Source organism: Hibiscus syriacus, unplaced genomic scaffold (genome assembly GCF_006381635.1).
Source record: "Hibiscus syriacus cultivar Baekdansim isolate YM2019G1 unplaced genomic scaffold, ASM638163v2 tig00110198_pilon, whole genome shotgun sequence".
Taxonomy (NCBI): domain Eukaryota; kingdom Viridiplantae; phylum Streptophyta; class Magnoliopsida; order Malvales; family Malvaceae; genus Hibiscus; species Hibiscus syriacus.
In genome coordinates, this window is record NW_024062623.1 from 1,011,949 (window position 1) to 1,031,382 (window position 19,434).

General features: G+C 36.1%; 2 protein-coding genes and 1 pseudogene across 4 annotated transcripts; 2 read left to right on the top strand and 1 right to left on the bottom strand.

Moving 5' to 3' along the window:
* Nucleotides 1-1,027: 1,027 nt before the first annotated feature.
* On the bottom strand, nt 1,028-2,670 carry LOC120218561 (magnesium dechelatase SGRL, chloroplastic-like). Its single transcript, XM_039215489.1, has 5 exons — nt 2,380-2,670; nt 1,812-1,988; nt 1,549-1,707; nt 1,269-1,415; nt 1,028-1,180 (listed from the first exon to the last, which is right to left on the bottom strand). The coding sequence occupies exons 1-5, from the start codon at nt 2,533-2,535 to the stop codon at nt 1,058-1,060; spliced, it is 762 nt and encodes a 253-aa protein (XP_039071420.1). The 5' UTR covers nt 2,536-2,670; the 3' UTR covers nt 1,028-1,057.
* Nucleotides 2,671-5,446: 2,776 nt separating this feature from the next.
* LOC120218405 lies at nt 5,447-7,495 on the top strand (annotated as a pseudogene).
* LOC120218559 (probable methyltransferase PMT24) lies at nt 6,273-13,024 on the top strand. Of its 3 annotated transcripts, XM_039215488.1 has the most exons (10): nt 9,233-9,401; nt 9,870-10,465; nt 10,511-10,938; nt 11,025-11,174; nt 11,276-11,546; nt 11,637-11,747; nt 11,850-12,024; nt 12,106-12,348; nt 12,449-12,643; nt 12,734-13,024. In XM_039215488.1, exons 2-10 carry the CDS (start codon nt 9,904-9,906, stop codon nt 12,960-12,962), a joined length of 2,364 nt encoding a protein of 787 aa, XP_039071419.1. In that variant the 5' UTR covers nt 9,233-9,401; nt 9,870-9,903; the 3' UTR covers nt 12,963-13,024. The 3 variants fall into 3 exon arrangements, with proteins under 3 accessions (XP_039071418.1, XP_039071417.1, XP_039071419.1); XM_039215487.1 differs by lacking the exon at nt 9,233-9,401 and adding an exon at nt 6,273-6,284 and having other exon boundaries at nt 9,870-10,938; XM_039215486.1 differs by having other exon boundaries at nt 9,232-9,401; nt 9,870-10,938.
* The last annotated feature ends 6,410 nt before the right edge of the window (nt 13,025-19,434 follow it).

Consider the following 19,434-nt stretch of genomic DNA (forward strand, 5'->3'; position numbering starts at 1 on the left):
ATATATATTTTAACAAATGCAAGCTTGTCCGATCCAATTGGGAACGAACGAAAGTGTGATAGGGTTTTAATTTTTGGCCAGTGAGTGAACGCGAGCCAAGAAAAGGGTTTTATTTTTTATTGAACTTGAAACGGTGTCGTTCTGCGTAGGGAGATAGTCATTCATTGTAAGATACTATCGGTTCGGTTCGGTTTGGATGGGTTCCGGATTTCCAAACCGAAACCGATTGATTTTTTAAAAAAAAATCAAACACACTAAATCGGTTTCGATTTTTTTCGGTTATCGATTTTTTAGATCGGTTTTCAGTTATTTTTTTTATCGGATCTGAACACCCCTAATATTCTCCTTTTGAGCATAAATGCTAAAGGGCAACTCCCTGTGGGGTCGGTCTTTTATTTTAAAAATTCAAATTTGAATCAAGTTGGATTTTGTCAAATGGTGTAATCATGCGAGTCAAGTTTAAATTTAGGGTGGACAAATATGATTGCATATAGTGTATCTATTTAGAATTTTATTAACCTATTGACAGTATACACACCATATAGAGGTATACGCTCAAACCTGGGTCCTTCAGGAGATCAACATTTCTTTTTACCACTATAGTTCGGTTCGGGTATGAGTATTAACCTAAAAAATGGAGTTGGATTTCAGATCGTGTGTGGGTGGAGGAATTTAGTTTTGGACCGGATTCGGGTGAGACAAAAATTCAATCCGACCCGACCCGACCCGACCCATGTCGGTTCCTACTTATGTATGTAATTCATGTACAAGTGTCCAGCTACTGAATGACAAATAAATCAGATCTTAGAAGCTTATAATAAGAGTGTAATGTAGCTCTAATGTTGATTTACGAATCAACAAAGAAAATAGCCATTACTTAATGAATGAACAAATGGCCTGAGTTGCAGAAGAATTATGCGTTTTACATTTTTCAGCAAATGCATCAGCAAGAAGCAAAGAATACCAGAAGAAAACAACAGCCTTCTTTCATGGAATTCACTGCTCTTTGGTATTGAAATTGAACCTTGTTTTCTTTTATTGTATTGTTATCCACAAATCAAAGAAGAAAGGCAAACAATGCTTGAAAGATGGATTTTGGAATTCTTCCCCATTTTGCTGGTGAAGATGAACTTTGTTTATCTGCACTTAACATACCTTGATCTTGATCTCTATGTTTTCCCTGACCAACATTCGGTTCGGTTATTCGAGTTCGAAAACCGGCATCGGTAATATGTGACAAATTATGAATAAGGGTTTGATATATTTACCTCTGCAGCCTCCTTAAGCGGTCCCCAACATTCGATTCGATTGTACTTCGGCAAACTAGAATGGAAGTAAACAGAAACTAAAGCATCCATTAACTCAGGGTGTTCGGCGAAAAGGACTGAATCTCCACGAAGCACGGCTTTAAGTACCTGCAGCAAAAGTTCCGCAAGCATTACCATGTACCACTACTAGAATGGCTAGCTAGATGGAGAAAATCCTTATCGAGACGGCGAATACACGGTGTCAAAGTCCAAAACATCGAAGCTAAGGAGGAAAACTTACCAAAGGTAACTCCTTGGAGAAAATGTGGTATCTAAATTCAGCAGCAAGGTCGAGCGAGAGATTCGGACCGCTTACGAAACAATGCACATTCAGAAACATGGTTTCTTTCACTTTCTTCCACTCGGCAACCACATCATCGTTGTTGTACCACCCTTTCAACTGCCATTGGAAATCATTCAATGTGTAAAAGCCCCAAATCAAAGTTCTTCTATATTCAGAAAATGGTAACTGCATACCGAGATTGAAACTAATGGAATCCGAACCTGATCGAGGTCGATGACATTCGAGATGGTCAATGTTAAGTTAGCAGTGAAGTCACAGTGGGAAAGAATGTAGGTTCTTGGGATTATTGCAGAATAACTTTTTAGCCCCTTTCCCATGAAGACAACTTCGAGTTTAGAAGCTTCGAAAATCGCCGGAGGAACCAAGAGCCTTACAGCCTGAAAACTAAGAATGTAAATGTTGATATCCGTTTGGAAAATCAAGGGACCTTCAATAATAATTGCAGCAGAGTAAGCATACATAATTTACAGAAAAGCTCCTTGAAGCAATGCATGTATTTCACATCTTTTTCAACACATTCAATGAAGTAGATCAAACACACAAACCAGATTTTAGATTATGTCTTTTTTCACTACAAACAACAGTCTAAGCAAATCCCAGCAAACCAAAATGATAGAACAGGTGATGGCCAAAGGTGCATGAACAAAATCTATGCAAATTTCAGAAACACAGCAAAAAATGCCTTTTTCACAAGCAAATTGCAGGCTAAGAACAAACCAAACTATCAATTCCAAAATTTACATTAACACGGAGAGGAAAGAGGAAAACCTCAGAGACAAGGGAATTGTAGGAGGATCCAACAGTGTTGCTAATGGAAAAAAACTGAACTCGAAAAGGCTTGAACTTTCTATTCTTGGCACCAAAGCCTTTCAATGGAACTGAAGGTGAAATGGAAGAAGCATGGTAGGCAGAATGGATGGCCATGGAACAAGCATAACCTGCACTTTCTCTTCTTCTTCATCGTTCAAAGCCCACCATTGTCTTCTCTGACAACTTTTTTCTTCAGAGGAGAAAGGATTGATGGGGTAAATGTGGAGAATTGATGAATTTGGTATTCAAAAGAACCCGGTAGTCAAAAATCTTTGCAATAATGTCCTTTCATCCACATATTTGTTTTATTAATTTTTGAAAATATTGCATGCATTGGGGGATGGAATATTGCGCCATGTCATCGACATTCCTTTGAAGTTTTGATAACTTTTGGATAATGTAATGGCGTGGCATTGATTCAGTCCAATGGTTTAATTTTCCATAGCCAACCAGATGCTCAAAATCAAATTCTGCTGGAAAAAAAAACAAAAGTATTTTTTATTTTAGCATAATGTTACAAAATGTCCATTATCTTTTTGATTAAATAATCATCTTAGTTCATATATATAATTTTAGAATATTTTAACACAAACGTTTCATTTTAGGGTAAAAGGTCCTTAATGTTTAATTAAATAGTCACTTTAACTCTCTCTTTTTTTCTTAAAGCATTTTGACCCATAATATTTCATTTTAAGACAAAAAAGATAAATATTTAAGGCTGTTAATCGTTTGTTGACTAATAATTTCTATCCACGAAATAATTTTTTATCCTTAAATGAAACATTAAAGATCAAAATACTAAAAAAAAGGGCCCAAAATGACTTTTCTTTAACATGACGGTGATACAAACTTCGACTCAGAGCTTGATGTAAATCATCTCTAAAGAATGCTTCTACTTCTTCTCTAGAGGTAGCTGAGAGGTCGAGCCATTGATCAAAAGGCATATGTCGATGATCATCCAGTTTGATTTTCCTATGTAATGAACGATTTTATTATTTTTTGTATATGATCTTAATAAAATATTGGCCTTTTTTATGCCTCACCTTTTTCAAATTTGTCAAGTCAACAGGTCTTATTGTTGTTTTTATGCTTCGTTGTTTGAATGAATTTTTAGATTGTATCTTTATTCATGGGGCGTTTAACGCTATTAAGTGGACAAAGGTATGCTAACGCTTATGTTTTACAGGATCCCTATGTCCTTACAGATTTGTTTTAAAATTTTGGATCAGGGCAGAGATATCTCTGCGTCCTATAATATACGCTTAAACGATATAGTTATAAGATTGATGTTATTTCTTTGTTTAGTGGAGATTAATGGTATCTCCTAGTAACCTTAGTGGATATATCATGGCACGAAGGCCTCTCGGCTTAGAGATTCCCGACACATGATTGCAGAGAAGTTTTTAGTCATCTGAAACGTTCTAAAAAGAGGTATTTTAATCATTTAACACAAATTTTAGCACTTCGTAAAATATCGTTCGAAGATTATTTATCGCCATGCTGACAGCGGAAGATTTTGTTGCTTAACGTGGAGCTATCTTTAACGTTCCGGGGTGTGTACCATGAAATTTTGCTTTATGTTATCGGTAAAAGCTATTCATGCTTGAAATAGTGATTTTATTGCAGAAATCTTTAAGGTAAAGAATCTCGACGCTTAAGGCGGATATGTAATCAGATGTGTTTTGATGCTCCAGTATAAAAGTAGGTGGAGGTCTCGACACTATGACTGAACGGAGGTATCTTCGCACAAAGACTCTCAATGCTGGAAGCAAAGGTATTTATCACGTAGCAGGAGAAACAATAGGAAAAGACATAATCTTCTCTATGAAATTTTATCAATACTCTTTCTCACGCAGAGAATTAAGGAGAATATAGTAACATTTCGACGCTACAAAGGCTTCTCGACTCTTTTTGGTTAGTCACTAGCAGAAGTGTCATATTATTGTATCAATAGGTAGGGCGGGGATTTCTCAAAATCCTTGGTCAAAGAGGAGATATCTCGTCATCTTCCGAGGGATCTAATTATTGGGTGGAGACATCTTTGTCGTGGTGAAGACAAGGAGGAATAGACCAACTCTCCCCTTGTCAGGGAATAGGCATCTTGATGCCATAGCAGAGACGTCTCAACATTCTTTGGACATCTCTACATTAGTCGGATTTTTAGAAGCATCTCAACGATTTTAGGGTGAGGACATCTCGACACTCGTTAGAGTGGAGGCTCTCAATTCTTTTGATTGATTTTAGGACGTAATGTTGTAGTTTGCGTGAATTACTTCCTCACAAACTGGTTCTAGAATTCAATTTGCATCAAAACGAAAAGACTGAACCAAACATTGCCAGTTGGATCCTCTAGATAAACAAATCAGTATAGATTCTCATCCTAGATTTTGTCCAGTTATATAAGAATGTCTTGCTGAATTTGTCCATTTATTAATGAAATAGATTTCGCTATAAAGCCGGCAACAATGTGGTCTCAGACATAATCCCATGACAATAAACGATCTTAATTAGAGAAGTCCAATGTGCAATCTGTTTTATCCCAAAAGAAAAATGCAAATGGTTCAAAGCTGCCATACATCGTATTATCCAAAGATTTACACTATTTCTTTTCCTCTTTTAATCAAACTTTTAGTTACATGTTTCTAAATGAGAGAGTAATGGATCCTCGTACGAGATTATCAGTAAACATCCTCGTATCGTTGGTAATGGCCGCAACAGTAATACCCGGTGACAAGAAATCGAGTGTTGCACAAAAATGGCATACCCATTTGGCACAGAGGAAGGCTGTTTTCTAAACGAGAACTTTCGTATCAGTTGCAATGAATCAGCCACCTAATCCATAGCCTACTTAGCACACACTGATTTTATTGTCACCGATATCACCATGGAAGGTCAGTTGCAGATCTTAACCAAAGTTGTTCGAGATTGTTAAGATGTTCCCCTGACCGATGTGATCCCACAGACAACATCCCTGTCTCCCTTGTCGATTTACAATGTCTCAAACAACTGAAACAAGTTCACCGCCATGGGATGCGACACTTATGCATATCTCAAGGGATTCATCGGAGACAAAAGCTACAGTACCGGATGTATGTCCATATGTAACCAGTTTGAGGACTTCGTCAATGGATCTTGTTCGGGATTCGGATGTTGCCAGACTCAGATTCCTGATGGACTGAAAACAATTGATGTTCAAGCTAATAGCTTTAACGGCCATGTGAATGTGTCAGATTTTAACCGGTGCAGCTATGCTTTTATCGTTGAAGAAAGTAGATTTCGGTTCTCTTCGGATTATGTTCGATCTATACCTCTAAATAAAAAGTTTCCAGTGTCCGTCGATTGGGTTGTAAGCAATGAGACATGTGACAAAGCTGGTAAGAATCCATCGAATTACGCATGTCATCAGAGCGAGTGTTAAGAACCTGTCATTGGTTCGGGTTATCTTTGCAAATGTCCAGACGGTTTCCATGGGAATCCATACCTCCCTGAAGGTTGTTTAGGCATGTCTCTTTGTATCTGCTGTCACCTGCAACTCGATTAAGTCGTTTACCGGCTTCGGGATTGTTGCTGATTGACATGTTTTTGCAGATGTGGATGAGTGCAAGATTTGGAGTTCCTGCGAGGAAAATGCAATATGCTACAATTTACCAGGAAAAAGATATGGAACAGGTTGCAGTCCTATTGATGAACAAGGCCTTCCTTTCCTTATCATCGGTCTAGGTGTAAGCATAGGCCTTTTAGTGGTCATATTGAACATTTCCTGGACATATTGGGGACTTTGGCGAAGAAAACTCATCCGACAAAGAGAAAAGTTCTTCCTACAAAATGTGGAATTATCTTACAAGAATTTTTAAAGCTTAAAGGTCCTGTTTCAGCCAAGATTTTAACGTCAGAAGAGCTCAAGAAGGCAACAAACAACTTCCATGAAACTCGAATTCTAGGCAAAGGAGGCCAAGGTACTGTTTATAAAGCATTACTGCGAGACCACAGAGTTGTCGCCATTAAAAAATCTATGATTGCAAATCGCAGTCAAGTCGAACAGTTCATTAATGAAGTTATTGTTCTTTCTCAGGTTAACCATAGAAATGTGGTGAAGCTCTTGGGATGTTGTTTAGAGACCGAAGTCCCTTTGTTGGTTTACGAATTTATATCCAATGGAACCCTTTACCAGCGCTTGCATTGTCCGGGCAATGCATCTTTATCCTGGGAATGTCGGTTGAGAATTCAGCAGAAACTGCCGGAGCACTCTCGTGTCTGCACTCGGCTGCTTATCCTCCGATCATTCATAGAGATGTCAAGTCTACTAACATTCTTTTGGACGAGAATTACATTGCAAAAGTGTCGGATTTCGGAGCTTCAATGTTAGTTCACTTGGATCAAACACTGTTAACCACATTAGTGTAAGGCACACTTGGTTACTTAGACCCGGAGTACTTTCAATCGGGTCAGTTAACTGAAAAGAGTGATGTGTATAGCTTTGGAGTTGTACTTGCAGAGTTATTGACTGGGAGAAAGGCACTTAGTTTTTTAATGCCGGAAGAGGAGCGGAATCTAGCAATGCAGTTTGTTTCTGCACTGAAGAAGGATCGATTTTCGGGATTATCGATCATCATGTGCTAGCTGAGGGGAACACTGCACAGATAAAGGAAGTTTCCATGTTGGCAAACAGGTGCTTAAGAGTTAAGAGGAGAAGATAGGCCTTCAATGAAGGAAGTTGCAATGGAATTGGACGGTCTAAGAACAATGCTAAAGCATCCTTGGATGAAAAATGATTCGAAGGAGACAGAGTCTTTGCTCGGTGAACTTTCGGGAATTAATGCTCAAAGTAACAAAAGCAGTCCGTCCGACTATGACAGTAGGCAGCAAATCGTATTGCATGGTCGGCAACAAAGTTGCAGATGTTGTTTATGTCTATTCTTATGCACTAACATGGTTTCCATTGACGATTTCGTATTCTGTCAAAGGATTTATAAACATGTCCACTGAGGATTCCCAACTGATCGTTGAAACATATGTCGATGACTTCGATGTTAGTGGTGGATTCAAAGGGCTTGTTGGGTATGGGATGTTGTAACTGGTGTACATGTGATGATTTTTTTTTTGTTGACGTTGCAATCACAGCCGGTACCGAATTGGTAAGGGATGATAATGTCGCCAGTGGCTTTGGAAGCCGGGTTTTGCCTGAGAAGCGGCTGCTGGTGTTGATGCTGTCTATATAACATTAAGTAACATCACCAGCAGCATATGTACAACTGATCTGATTAAACACATCGATTTTTCCAAGATTATATGTAGCCGGTTTGACTTGGTCGAATGATGTTGAGGAGTTGAGTCAGGGTGGGAGGGTAGGAGTAAGTGGTGGACCGTGGACCCAAGCCGATTATAATTGTTGTAAAGGTTTTGGGTTGCGGTTGAGTGTTGAGTGTTGGGCTGGTCCGATATTATACATAGTTTCGTCTATGTCCGAATTAGACTGGATCACCATAACCCTTGAAAAAGTTGTAATTAAGTCGTAACCATATAGATTAGAATTAATGCCGAATGGGACCATTTTATGTGATATTTTCATAGGAAAATTATTACTGATTTTTCAATAAAATCATGTTGGAGATTCAATCAATGAAAGTCTTGCGTTCATACAAATTCAATGATGTGTTTTATGAATTGAATGGAGGCTTAGGTGGGGCCTTTCCCCATGTTCTACACATTGACTTGCATGCATCTAAATTTAGTGTCGGTGCACTGCTTCTTGTAATTATGTTATAATTAACGTTTGTCTTGCTGAATCATGTGATAACTAAACGGGTAAAGTACACAAATGGTCCCCTAACTATGGATATTATTTTAATAAATCAGTCGATTATTAAAACTTATAAAATAATCCTCAACTGTAAAGAGTTGCTTTGTTGAGTCTCTTTACTATTAAAAGTTACAAAATAGTCATTCGGCTATTTATTATGTTCCATACTCGTCCTTTTTTTTTATTAAAAAATCATAATCGTCTGAGCTAGACGTTAATATGTTAATTGAGATATGATAGTCGTTTAAGATGATGAGATCCTATTTTTTTATATCACAGTCAGCAAGTTAACCTCCAGTTCAGTCTGTCGCTAATTTTTTTAAGAAAAAATGATGAGTTTGAAACATAATTAATAGTCAATTGATCATTTTGTAACTTTTAATAATAGAGAGAGACTCAACAAAATAACTCCCTATAATTAAGGGATCATTTTATAATTTTCAATAGTCGGAGACTGAATAAAATAATATATTTTAGTAGGAGATCATTGGTGTATTTTGCTCTAATTGAATAAATTTTTGAATGAAACATTATTTTGATAAAAATTTTATTTAAATTATTAAACGATTTTAATAATGAAAGAAATAAAATATTTTACAAATATTTTATTTAAAAAATATAGATAGAATGATTTTTCAAAAGCATAATGGAAAATGAAAGACGGGTTTCAATTTCATATTTTGTCGGTGAAATTTAAATGAAAAAAAGGATATTTTCAAAGGAGGACAAGATTTAAAAAAAGAATATTTTAAAACACAAGCATGTGCCCCGAAAAGAACATTTTTTTTAATGTTAAACAGATCTCTCACTTCAATAATTTTTATATTTAAACTCTATTTTCATATTTTTAAATATTATAATCGTATTTAATTTGTTTTTATATATAATTCTTTAATAAAATTAAATGTCTATGGTACCAATATCCAACTTGTCCACTTTCCTTTAGTGAAAAAAGAATCCAGACAACCAAAATCCAACAAAAAAAGCTGCAATAATACTATGCTATCAATACTTGAACTTTGCCTATAAATAAACAATCAGCTTCTGCACCATTTCCACTTCTATCTCCATCTTCATTTAACAAAAACTGTAATAAAATGAGCAAAATCACCTAAAATTCTCCGAACCCAGATCCCTACAACAAGCCTGCAACAGCCCCATCGAAGCAAAAACAATAAAGGTTCAGTCTTTTTTCAACATTCTTTTTTTTATCCATGTTTTGATCAGTTAAGGTGATTTGGTAGTTATGAGTTTTGCATGTAATTAAAGTGCCTCAAATGGTGTTTTAAGCTACTGTTTTGCTTCTTTAGCTGATCATGCTTTGAGTTGAGCTTTAATGGCCGGAGATTGAAAAAAAAATCACTTTTGTGTGGATTGTTTTTATCTGGGTTTCGTTCGTAGATCAAGATTTAGTTTTTAGAATAACTTTTGGGAAAGATCTTGTTCAAGAACAGGCTGTTTTTAATGTTTTCTAGCTACTCGATTTTCTTGTAAAAAAAAGAAGAAAAATTCTATGTATAGATACATATAATTCAGCTACCATTGGCTTGTTTTCGGTATATTAAGATTTAATTGTTTAGATCTACTTGTTTTCGTTGGTTTTAGAAGTCGATTTCCGGTAGTAATCGACTTCTTTTTGTTCTTCCAGGTATATGTAAGAAGAGAGAACGTTTAAAAGAAACATGGTCATGGGGAAGTATTCGAGAGTTGATGGGAGGAAGTCGAGTTTCTGTTCGACGGCTGCTATAGTTGTGTTTGTTGCTTTTTGTTTGGTTGGGATTTGGATGTTCATGTCCTCATCCGTCGTTCCGGTTCAGAATTTGGAATTGTCGTCGCAGGAGACCGGGAATGAGGTGAAACAGAGATTGCAAGAAGGTGTTTCTAAGCAATTTGATGATACCTCTGGTGATTTATCGGATGATGCAACAAAAGAAGATGGCACTGGTATGGCTAGTAAAGTTTCAGGGAATACTGATGAGGAGTCTCGGAATTCGGCTGAGGAAAACCGGGAAGAAAATCATGGGAACGAGAGTTCTGATGAGACAACCGAGACAGGAAGTGAACAACAAAGGGCGGATGGAGATGATGGGAATGGAAATGGTAAAGATGGGGAAATGAATTCAAGAGAGGGAGAGTCGAATTTGGAAACCGGACAAGCAGAGAATGAAGCTGTTGGAATGAATAACAATGTCGAGGCAGAAGCGGAGGATAGCTCAGGTGAAAACAGATCCGAGTCCACCGAGGGTGGTAAAAACTATTATGAAGCAAACGAGGAAAACAATCAAACTTCAAATAAAGGAAAAAATGAAGACGAGAACTCGGAACAAAGTGCTGTCGAGAACAATGCAGAAAGCGAGGAAAACAATCAAACTTCAAATGAGATTCTCCCTGCGGCTGCTCAGTCGGAAATTTTGACCGAGTCTACCACTCAGATCGGAGCTTGGTCGACACAAGCAGAGGAATCACAGGATGAGAAGAAGTCACAGCAAACTTCAACATCCAGTGAAAATAATGTTCACCAGTGGAAAGTCTGTAAGTCAACTGCCGGGCCTGACTACATACCGTGCCTAGACAATTGGCAAGTTATCAAAAAGCTTCCAAGCACAAAGCACTATGAACATCGAGAGAGGCACTGTCCGGATGAAGCTCCTACATGTCTTGTCCCTCTACCTGAAGGATATAAGCGCTCGATAAAATGGCCTAAAAGCCGGGATAAAGTAAACACCTATCAAAAGCTTGAAAGAGTGTATGTGTTATGTGTATTTACTTTGGTTGAAATTTATTCTTTTGATGCTTGGTGCAGATATGGTACTACAATGTCCCCCACACCAAGCTTGCAGAGGTCAAGGGGCATCAGAATTGGGTTAAAGTAACGGGCGAATACCTGACCTTTCCCGGTGGTGGAACTCAGTTTAAGAATGGGGCTCTTCATTACATTGATTTTATTCAAGAGGTAAGTACTTTCATGCATGTATATATGTTCGCTTTAACAATGTAAAGTATTATTTCGTCTAATCATGTCAAGTTGACGACATATCTGCTTCGACAATGCAGTCTGTTCCTGAAATTGCATGGGGAAAAAGAAGCCGTGTGATACTTGATGTTGGGTGTGGGGTGGCTAGCTTTGGAGGCTATCTCTTCGAAAGAGATGTTCTTGCCATGTCATTTGCTCCGAAGGATGAACATGAAGCCCAAGTGCAGTTTGCTCTCGAACGGGGGATTCCTGCTATATCAAATGTGATGGGCACCAAAAGACTACCTTATCCTAGTTCCGTCTTCGATCTTGTGCACTGTGCACGTTGCAGGGTCCCCTGGCACGTTGAAGGTGTGATTTCATTTTTGTATTTGTCAGTGTTTGATTCTATACTGTTTTATTCTTTGCTAATACGGAGACACATCCGGATGCATGTTTCAGGTGGAAAACTTCTGTTGGAGCTCAACCGTGTCCTACGACCCGGTGGTTACTTTGTTTGGTCTGCTACTCCGGTTTACCAGAAGCTCCCTGAAGATGTTGGCATTTTGCAAGGTAAAATATTTTATAACCTAGTAATGTAGTTCCTAAGGGAGAATGAGATTTGGATTGCTAACAAGTTTTTAATTTTTGTGGGCTGTGGCTTTCTGATGGCAGAGATGTCTCGGCTAACAAAATCAATGTGCTGGGATCTGGTGACTGTCAAGAAGGACAGATTGAACGCAGTTGGAGCTGCAATATATCGGAAGCCGACTTCCAATGACTGCTACGAGAAAAGGTCTAAAAATGTACCTCCACTTTGTGAAGAATCTGATGATCCTAATGCAGCCTGGTAAGTGTACTCCGAATTTTCTTGATGAATAATGTTTGCAATACTCTCAATGGATGAACATTTTCGGGTTCATGTCTTCAGGAATGTTCCCCTTCAGGCATGCATGCACAAAGTACCGGAAGATTCAACTGAGAGAGGATCCGTTTGGCCTGCACAATGGCCGGAAAGGTTGGAACAACCTCCATATTGGTTGAATGCTCAGGAGGATTTCACTGCAGACTACAATCACTGGAAAACAGTCGTCTCCCAGTCGTATTTGAACGGGATGGGAATCGACTGGTCTTCTGTGAGAAATGTCATGGATATGAAAGCTGTTTACGGAGGGTATATTTTGTTTAACCTCTCTCTAGTGATGACATTATTCATCAGGCCCTTTCTTTATCTTAGTTCTTACTCGATCATGCTTCTGTGCTTCGGTTTATAGGTTTGCTGCGGCCCTGAAAGACTTGAAATTGTGGGTTATGAATGTCGTCCCAATCGACTCTCCCGATACACTTCCGGTAATCTACGAACGTGGCTTGTTCGGAATACATCATGATTGGTGTGAATCATTTAACACATACCCGAGAACGTACGATGTTCTTCATGCAGATCATCTCTTCTCCAGCATTCAAAAGAGGTCTACTATCTTCCATGCTATATTTCTTGCAGATGTTATTTCTCAACCAAGATCACCTCCATGATATGACGTTTGGTTCATTGTCTGCAGGTGCAAGTTGGTCACAGTAATAGCAGAAGCCGATAGAATTCTGCGGCCGGAAGGGAAGCTGATCGTACGAGACACAGCCGAAACGATTAGCGAGGTGGAGAGCATGGCTAAATCTCTGCAATGGGAGATCCGAATGATTTATTCGAAAGACGGCGAAGGATTCCTTTGCGTACGCAAGAAATTCTGGCGTCCCACCGAGGAAGAACCGATCAAGTCTGCCATTGTTTGAACATGAATCTTAGATTACGGTCTGTTCTCCACAATCTGGCCTAATATATACGTAATTCATTTGGATTCACAAGCATGTTATAGTTTACCAGTGGCAAGTGTAAAATTATATAGTTGATTACATTAGAATCAATTGTAATTTTTGTGTCAATTTCCCCTTATTAAAATAAAATAAGTAGTCTTTTTTAATCTTGGTGAAACTCATATTCATTCTTGATTATGTTGCATGGCTTCCTATAAATTAAGCTATGAATTATTTTTGCAATTAATTGAATCTTTAAATTAAGAAAATAAATTAATTAAGTTACTAAATCGAGAAATTAATTAATTAATTAATTAATTAATCATTTTAACTAATTTTGACGGTTAAATTTTAATATTTTTTGAGATATTATTATGACATGACGCACTGTAATTTTATCACAAAATTCAGATTTTTTTAACGAAATTTATAATATAAATTTTATATTAAGGGTAAATTTATAATATTTTAGTACGAGACGGGACGAACTTATTCAATTGTAAGAGATGAAAATATATTATCAATAGAAAACATAGAAAATATATAAAATATATGAAAATTTAAAATTTTCGAGAGACGACTGTCTCCCCTCAATTCAACCTTAATCTCGAACACAATTTTCAGATCATGCTTGTCTTTGATAGGGTGAGGATGTTACGACCTTTTCTTTTCTTTTCAAATTAGTTATTTTTTCAAAATATAATTATTATATTAAAATCATGTTGAAATACATGTATCAAATTAAATATTCTAGTAGTATAACTACCACATTGGACATCTTAAGAGTAAAAATACCACATTAAATATTTTTATCAAAGTAAAGGTATCAAATGTGATATTATCACTAAAAAAAAACTTAAGTTTATCACAAACCATAGATTACCCCATTCTTCTCCTGCAGTGAGTCTTCCTGGTTCAATTGAGCTCATGATGATTAGCTTAAAGAAGAAGGGAAGAAAACCCTAAATTCGTGAACAAGATTCAGACCACAATGATGGTGGATCATTTTCAAAACAGTAAACAACATGGTTTGCGTATGATGATGAAAGGTCACAATACAATTATTTAATAAGAGTTACATTTAGATAATTATTTTTTCTATAGTTATCCTAAGACGAATTAAAGAGAATAAAACTTTTATATAAAATAAAAGGATAAAATCCCGTTTGATTCCGATTTTTAATACGAATACGACTCTTGAAATTGTGACCTATTAATCATTTAGATATTTGGTATTTACAGTTAGAGGTGATATAAAATTTATCACATGAATAACTGACTTGTGGTACGTAGTTCATATTTTAATAATCATGTTTATCTAGGAAAAAAACTAATTTATTTTATCAATGTAAACCCTAATTAACCACCTTTATTTAAAGATTTACAAGGTCCAACTAGGATCAATGAACCCTTAAATAAATTGTCATAGAAGCATGTCCTCTTTACAATATTGAAATAAGCCAAGTTGCCCCTTAGTTGGACCTTTGATTGCCCTTAAAGGACTAGCCAAATATAAGTTATAAAGCATTTGGTGGGTGTCTTGAAAACCACTTGATTTTGTCGTGAAATACATCTACATATCTCACTAACACTGTTTAAACTACTATTAATTTTATTGCATCAAATTCTATGAATGTTGGTAAAGTAGCACACAAAAGAGTCTAAGATGCTTCTCTTGGACTCACTTTTTCTCTAATGTTTTGCAGAAAGGAAAAGGCCACTCTCCTCATGCTTGCATGATTGAACTTCAAGATTAATAACGCCATGGTTTAGGTAGGGTTGGTTGCCCAGCCTTTAATATTAATATATGGCTTAGAGGACCTTCTAGGCAGATACTTTTATGGGGTCTAATTTATATAAAGAATATCCATACATGCATGAATGAAATTAGAATTACATAATAAGAGGAATTTAATCATTTACTTTTAAAATGAATAGAGACTTAAGAAATATTTAATCCAAAATCTGAGAAAAAAACAAATTGAATTTAACAATATTTAAATTAGCAGAGACTAAAACATTAGACAAACATAAATCCTTCTCATGCCCTTGATAACTCCGTCCTTCCATACATGCATCCATATAGTATGAACTAAACATTGAGAAAATGATTTAATATTAATTAAGGATTGATAAGTGTTGATGGGAATAAGTTTGATTCGTCGGTCACAAGTGGTTCATCTTTTTTTATTAGAGCGGAAAGTTGTAGTTGGTGAGATACCAACCATGGACAGTGGTGTCTATCATGGGATGAAGAAGAGACTTTTTTTTTTAGATGGAAGAACGATTTTAGAGAAAAAGTTCCCCTTTTAATTTCGTTCCGGGTATAAATTTTCCAATCGTAAGATGACATACAAAGGATCACAATAACAATCAATACATTCATCATAACTGCCAACAGACTATCAGTTTATACAGATACAACAGTCAACCATTAGATTTGGTTATCAACGTCAGATTAAAAGGAAGTGAAGGGGAGCTTCGAGTGACCATTTGGAGACGGTAATTCCTGCGGTAACTTGTCATTAATGAAGGGTCTTCCAGGGTTCCGTTAATTATTGCTCTAGGTGACATTATCTTAAGGGTATAACCCGGAGTAGAATATAAGAAATAAAGGATCACAATAACAATCAATACATTCATCATAACTGCCAACAGACTATCAGTTTATACAGATACAACAGTCAACCATTAGATTTGGTTATCAACGTCAGATTAAAAGGAAGTGAAGGGGAGCTTCGAGTGACCATTTGGAGACGGTAATTCCTGCGGTAACTTGTCATTAATGAAGGGTCTTCCAGGGTTCCGTTAATTATTGCTCTAGGTGACATTATCTTAAGGGTATAACCCGGAGGTAGAATAATAAGAAATATATATGTGCACGCATGGCAACATGAAGGGTGTCATGCATGCATGGTATACCATGTGACTATGTATTGTATTAAATTAGCTTATACATATGTATTAGTTGCTTAATTGTTTCTTTACTTTTTGTAGTGTTTTATTGTCAGTGGCTTTACTGGTTACAGCACCAAGAGCAGCTCTGACGACAAAGATTTGTTACCAGACCTGGAAAGATCGAACATAAAAACAAATCAAAACCCCCAGCTAATTGTCTGGTCCCAGATGAATATATAAAATCCCTCAAATTCCTCACTCAACGCTCCAAGATTCTACTTCCTATTGGACAATGAAAGCAACAACCATGAGCTGCTTAAAAAGTTTTAGACTTTTAGTATTATCTAATTCAGTAATTCCCCCATTGTCTGCCATCGACATGTTTTTTCTCTTACAGACAAGTTGGCAGTCTCCTTGTATTCCTCAACATGTCTGCTGCCACAAACCTTCTAAAGAGCCATCTTTGGAAGTCAGGGGAAGCTCCAGGCATCTCTTGAACATCACCACAACCAAGAATCAAACATGCTAGTTTCTTGGAGGCACAAGTGCTTGCTGATCTTCACTCTTCTTGCTTTCGTCGTTCTTTCGGAATCATCGAGCTTGCCTAAGGAGTACTGGGAACAGAGGCTTCCCAAGAAGCTCCCAACACCATCCTCATCTCCCTCGAAAGGTACGAATTCGGTAACAACATCGAATCCGAAAGCGGTTAAAACCGATACCAGCCGGCCTTCATCAGATGGAAAGGTCTAGTTCTACTTGCTGCTGTGCTAACCGTAGCGTATGTATCTCGACACTGCCCCGATCCAAAACGAGCACACGGGGTCTTGTGAACAAATCTTCTACAATTTATTTGTATCAGTCTGCTGTGCTCAAGGACCGGATCATACACTCAAGTAGATTTGATAACTTAGTCTTCATATGATGCATAGCTCATATTTACGAGGATAAATAACCAATTACAGCTAAAAGTTAACTTTTTTTCTCCTCGTGTAATAATTTTTGTATCATTTCCATTATATAATTTACTCATATTTACCAAAGAGAAGAGATAAATTTTGCTTGTGTATGCTGAAGTAGAATGATTTCAATCCAATTTTCTAGTTCATTGTTCTTCCATGTTTGAAAATGAGAGCTTGGATTTCTGATAAACTGGAGTCTGGTTTGTATTATCCGAGGTTCCATTCTTCGTCTTCCATGAATTACATATCATGCATGTTGATAATTTTTTCCAGTTCTGGGGCTGAATTTTTTTTATCCTTTACTTATCTCAGTTAGTACAGAAATAAAATTAAGGGTAAATTACATCAAATAACACTAAATTTTAGGTAATGTATTCTTTATACTATTGAACTTTTAATTTATCTAATTATAACACTAAACTTTGGTTTTAGCTTCGATTATACTACCGGGATGTTAAATTTTAATGGCACGATAACGTGGACAATTTTTTTTTGTCATTGTGATGATGTGGACAAAATAACATCGTTTTAGAAATGATTATTGATGCCTACAATGATGTCGTTTTAGACATTGAACTTTAGAAATGTATTGATTTTGCCACTAAACTTTTAAACAGTTTCATTTTTGACACTGCACTTTCCCCGGTCGCAACCGACAGCTAATCACCACCTATCACCGTTCGTATTCCGTAACAAGATTAGTATCAAAACGTTCACATTTCACTCATTTTTATTCTCTTAGGATCAATTTTTCATGAAATCCACTCAAAATCGGTGAAAAACTATTTCAAAGTTCATCGTGTTAATGCTCTGATATCATTCGATGACCGTCCGGTGAGGCTAGTTTTGAGGTATGTTATTCGCCTTCTTAAAATAGTGTTTCTCGCCGTTTATATTTTTGAACAAACACCCTAAACCCCTCAAATCTAAGAAAATCCCAAAACCCCTAAAAATGGTAGATTTTTTTTGTTTAATTTGTCGATTTTGATTGGGTTGTGTAGAAAATCAATCATAGAAGAAGAAAGATGAACGAAATGTAAACTTTGTGATATCGATCTTGCTGCAAAAGATGACCGATGACAGACAACGATTACCCACCGAAGACAGTTGAAAAGGTGTGGTACCAAAAATAAAACTGTTTAAAAGTTTAATAGCAAAATCGATATACTCCTAAAATTCAGTATATAAAACAATGTCGTTTTAGGCATCAATACTCACACCAAAACAATATCATTTTCTCCATGTCATCACACCGTTTGAATTTTAATGGCTCAGTAGTATAATCGAAGTTAAAATGGAAGTCCAATGCTATAATTGGAGAAATTAAAAATTCAATGGTATAAACGATACACCACCTAAAGTTTAGTGGTATCTAATGTATTTCCCCCCAAAATTAATATGAGACTTAATATATTAAAATCTACCACGCCAATCATCGTATCATCAAAAAGAAATAGATACCGAAACATTCTTGAGAAAATATACCAACATCAAAAGTATTCTAAAACTAACATTCATACTTCTCTTAATATTATTCGGTTATTCGATTAAACTAACAATTAATCAATTCATTAACTCAAGCATTTAAAGTTGTCAACACCCCTCGGTCGTATCCAAACGAAGATTAAATTTTCCCGTAAGCTAAAAGCACCATTAATAGTTTGGGATAGTCGGCGAGTGTTGGAGTTTTTGGGAAGATTAGGGTTTAATGATTTTAATTTTCGTCTTAGTTTGAATATTATATGGTGTAAAATATTGTCAAAATAGAATTATGTTATTGTCAAATATTTAATAAGACAAATTATGCCATTTCATCTTTTTATGATTTAATGGTGGAGTGATTGAAATAAATGGTAAAGTATATAAATAGTTCATTGATTATAAGATATTGTTTTGTTAAGTCTTTCAATTATTAAAAGTTACAAAACGATACCGCGACTATAAGGGGTTGTTTTGTTGAGTCCCTCAACTATTAAAAGTTACAAAATGATCACCTGACTGTTCATAATATTCTAAGGTCACCATTTTCCTTTGAAAAAATTATGACAGTCTAAGCTGAACATTAATATGTTGACTAAGATATGATAAAATATAATCTCATAATCTCAAATGACTATCATATATCAGTCAGCTTGTTAACGTTCAGCTCAGACCGCCGTCAATTTTTAACGAAAAAGGAAGAGTGTGGAATACAATAAATAATTTAATAATCATTTTGTAACTTTTAATAGTTGATGGACATAACAAAGGGACACAATATAGTCGGGAGACTATTTTGTAACTTTTAATAGTCATAGGACTAAACAAAATAGTATCCTATAGTTGGAGGACTATTTGTATACTTTACGCTAAAATAAAAATAATATACTATAGTCGAGGATCATTTATGTATTTCATGTTAAAATAAAAATAATTTAAAAATTAGGTGATTAAATTAAAAAAAAAAAAATTTAATAACTAAAATACTGGTGTTAAAAAAATGGGTGATATTAAAAATTTGCATTCGTCACACAAGAAGATCCAACTTTCTAGTAACTCCCGCGGAGTTCAACAGCTAAAATTCAAAAGGAAAGACTTGGTAAGATTGGGCATTT